Source organism: Pinus tabuliformis, chromosome 3_2 (assembly GCF_031772625.1).
Source record: "Pinus tabuliformis cultivar Carrire ecotype Pingquan chromosome 3_2, CPIR1, whole genome shotgun sequence".
In the NCBI taxonomy this organism is placed as follows: Eukaryota; Viridiplantae; Streptophyta; class Pinopsida; order Pinales; family Pinaceae; genus Pinus; species Pinus tabuliformis.
Window position 1 is genome coordinate 572861020 of NC_142302.1, and position 2609 is coordinate 572863628.

Here is a 2609-nt window from a genome sequence, read left to right on the forward strand (position 1 = left end):
GTTTAATTATTTTAAATTATTTTGTTTAAATTACGTGAAATGATTTTTTTGTTGGTTATTTTTCATTGTTTAAATTGTCTTTTTGAAAGTATAAATTGATTTAACACTTAAAAATTTTATGGATATTTTAAATATTTAAATTTCATAGCTATTTGTGCTTTTGAAACTTAAACTACAACTTCATGATTATGGTTAAAATAATGATTCTAACAATTTAAATTTATTTGTGAACACAATGAGTAATTAAATAAATCAATTATTATCTTTTTAAGCTTTATATTTTTTTTAAAATAAATAATAAATAATTAATTATAAAATATTAAATAATTTAGATATAAAAATTACAAAGCATCAAGTATATTTTATGGGGAGACATTTAATTATTACTGATTAAATAGCACATGCTCTCACATATACATCACTTAATGTAACCCAATACTTCTTCCAAACTTTATCTTAAATTTAAATTATGCTCTCCACTCTCAATAATTAAATACCACATGCTCTCACATATACATCACTTAATGCTATTTAACCCATTACTTGTTACGAACTTTATCTTAAATTTAAATTATGATCTCCACTCTCTTTTTCTTGGTGGGTGAAGAGACACTACAAATTTAATACAATGGTTTGGTGGTTGCTTCGACTTCATATCGTATATCCAACTTCCTGTCCCGAGCTTTCTATGCTAACCCTTAATCGAGTGGGGACTTTAGTAGCCAAATTTACCCCTTTTTCAATAAATATCTGGGATTTAGTTCAATGCGAAACTCACTAGGGTTGTTTCCGGGCCTCTCATTGATCCATTTCAACTATTTAAACTCTCTACACCCATGCATTTCCATCCATTTGCCTACTCCATTAAGACCATAGCAGAGGTGTTATAGATCATAAGAAAGAATGGCTCCTCAGGTTGCCAGTGATGATAAGAAAGCCGGGGCAGAAGTCTACTATGGAAGCGAAATTTGCAGGAAGAAAACCGTGGAATTGCTTGAACAGGCAGGCCTTCCGAATGGCCTCATACCGCTTGATGATATTCAAGAATGTGGTTACGTGAGGGAAACTGGGTTTGTGTGGATGAAGCGGAATAAGAAGGTTAAGCACGAGTTCAAGGCAATCGGGAGATTGGTGCAATATGATACAGAGATCAGTGGGTATGTTGAGCAACACAAGATGAAGAAGGTGAGTGGAGTGAAGAGCAAGGAGCTTCTTGTGTGGATCACCATCTGTGAGATCTCCATTGATGACCCAGCAAGTGACAAGATTTGCTTCAAGAGCGCTATCGCTGGGATGGAGAAATCCTTCCCCGTGGGTGCCTTTCAAATTGAAGAGAATGATAACAAATAAAAGATGGTTTCTTTTAATAAATAAACACGTATTAAAAACACTGCACTAGCGTGCACGTTTAATTTAAAAGATTTGAATAGCCAGTGAATGTTTAATAATTTTGAGATCTACTCATGATAAATTCTTGCTTATGATATCTTATTATCATATTTGATATTTTTTTTTAAACTTAAATTTGATTTAAATCTCTCAGCAATATATAGACTATGTGTTCATATGCAGAATTAGCAGCGTTAGTAATGGAAACCGTAAATTGATTGAAAGATGAATTATATATATATATATATATCATCTTGACTGTTAAGAGGGTTTAGTGTGTATATAGATACTCATCATAGATCCTCGTCTGGTCTTTGTTAGTAATGTAAACTTTGTATTGTGATGAAAAGGTTAAATTTTTTTTTTTAGTTTTTTATATTTATTGATTTCTCCAATGTCAATTTTGCAAACTGAGATAGATGATAGATATATTGTTATTGCTCATCTGTTATATATGCCTGGGTTTTGTAACTAAGTATTTCCATTTTGTTTTTTCCAATGTCAATTTTTCATATTTATTATTGAGATAGATATATTGTTATTTTGGTAAGATAAATTACAGATATATTGTTATTTTTTGAGGATTTTGTAATTATGTATTGTGGTTTTGTTGATATGTTAGCTGAAATTGTTATGTTTACATTTTTATATTCATTATTGATTTTTTTCATGCTATGGCAGTTGGAAAAAAATGGTCTCTCTTATTTTTTAAAAGTTTTAAAGTTTACTTGAAGTTTTTATAATTTACAAAGAGGTGATTAATACTTTCATTTGATGCATTTAAATTAGATGAGATTTTTTTTTTTTCCAAGTTATCTTTTAAGTTTATTTAAGGCTTTAGAATTTATAAAGAGGTATTATTAGATGGAATTTGTATTTGTGGCAACTATAAATTGTATGAAGAGTAAGTTTTGTTTTTGAATAAGAATTTTTTTTTTAATAATGTTTTTAGAATATTTTTTTTTTTCGAATAACCATTCATCATATTGAATTGAATATTCAATTTTAAATAAAAAAGTTATATATGTTTTCAAATAGTCATGGAAATGATTATAAATAGTTATTATAAATTGTGTTTTAACATTAGGATTGTTTTTGTTAAGATATCTATTTTACAAAATTGATAAAGTGATAGATTAAATAAGTTTGGTTTACCATTATTATTTTTTGTCACATGATGTTGGCCACACATGGTGTATTTACCATAATATTTCATGTAT

The 2609-nt window shown here is 28.4% G+C and overlaps 1 protein-coding gene across 1 annotated transcript; it reads left to right on the forward strand.

The window, feature by feature from the left end:
- The first annotated feature begins 583 nt into the window (after positions 1–583).
- LOC149181823 (uncharacterized protein At5g01610-like) lies at positions 584–1411 on the forward strand. The gene has a single exon (XM_089418407.1). The coding sequence runs from the start codon at positions 904–906 to the stop codon at positions 1348–1350; it is 447 nt and encodes a 148-aa protein (XP_089274533.1). The 5' UTR covers positions 584–903; the 3' UTR covers positions 1351–1411.
- The last annotated feature ends 1198 nt before the right edge of the window (positions 1412–2609 follow it).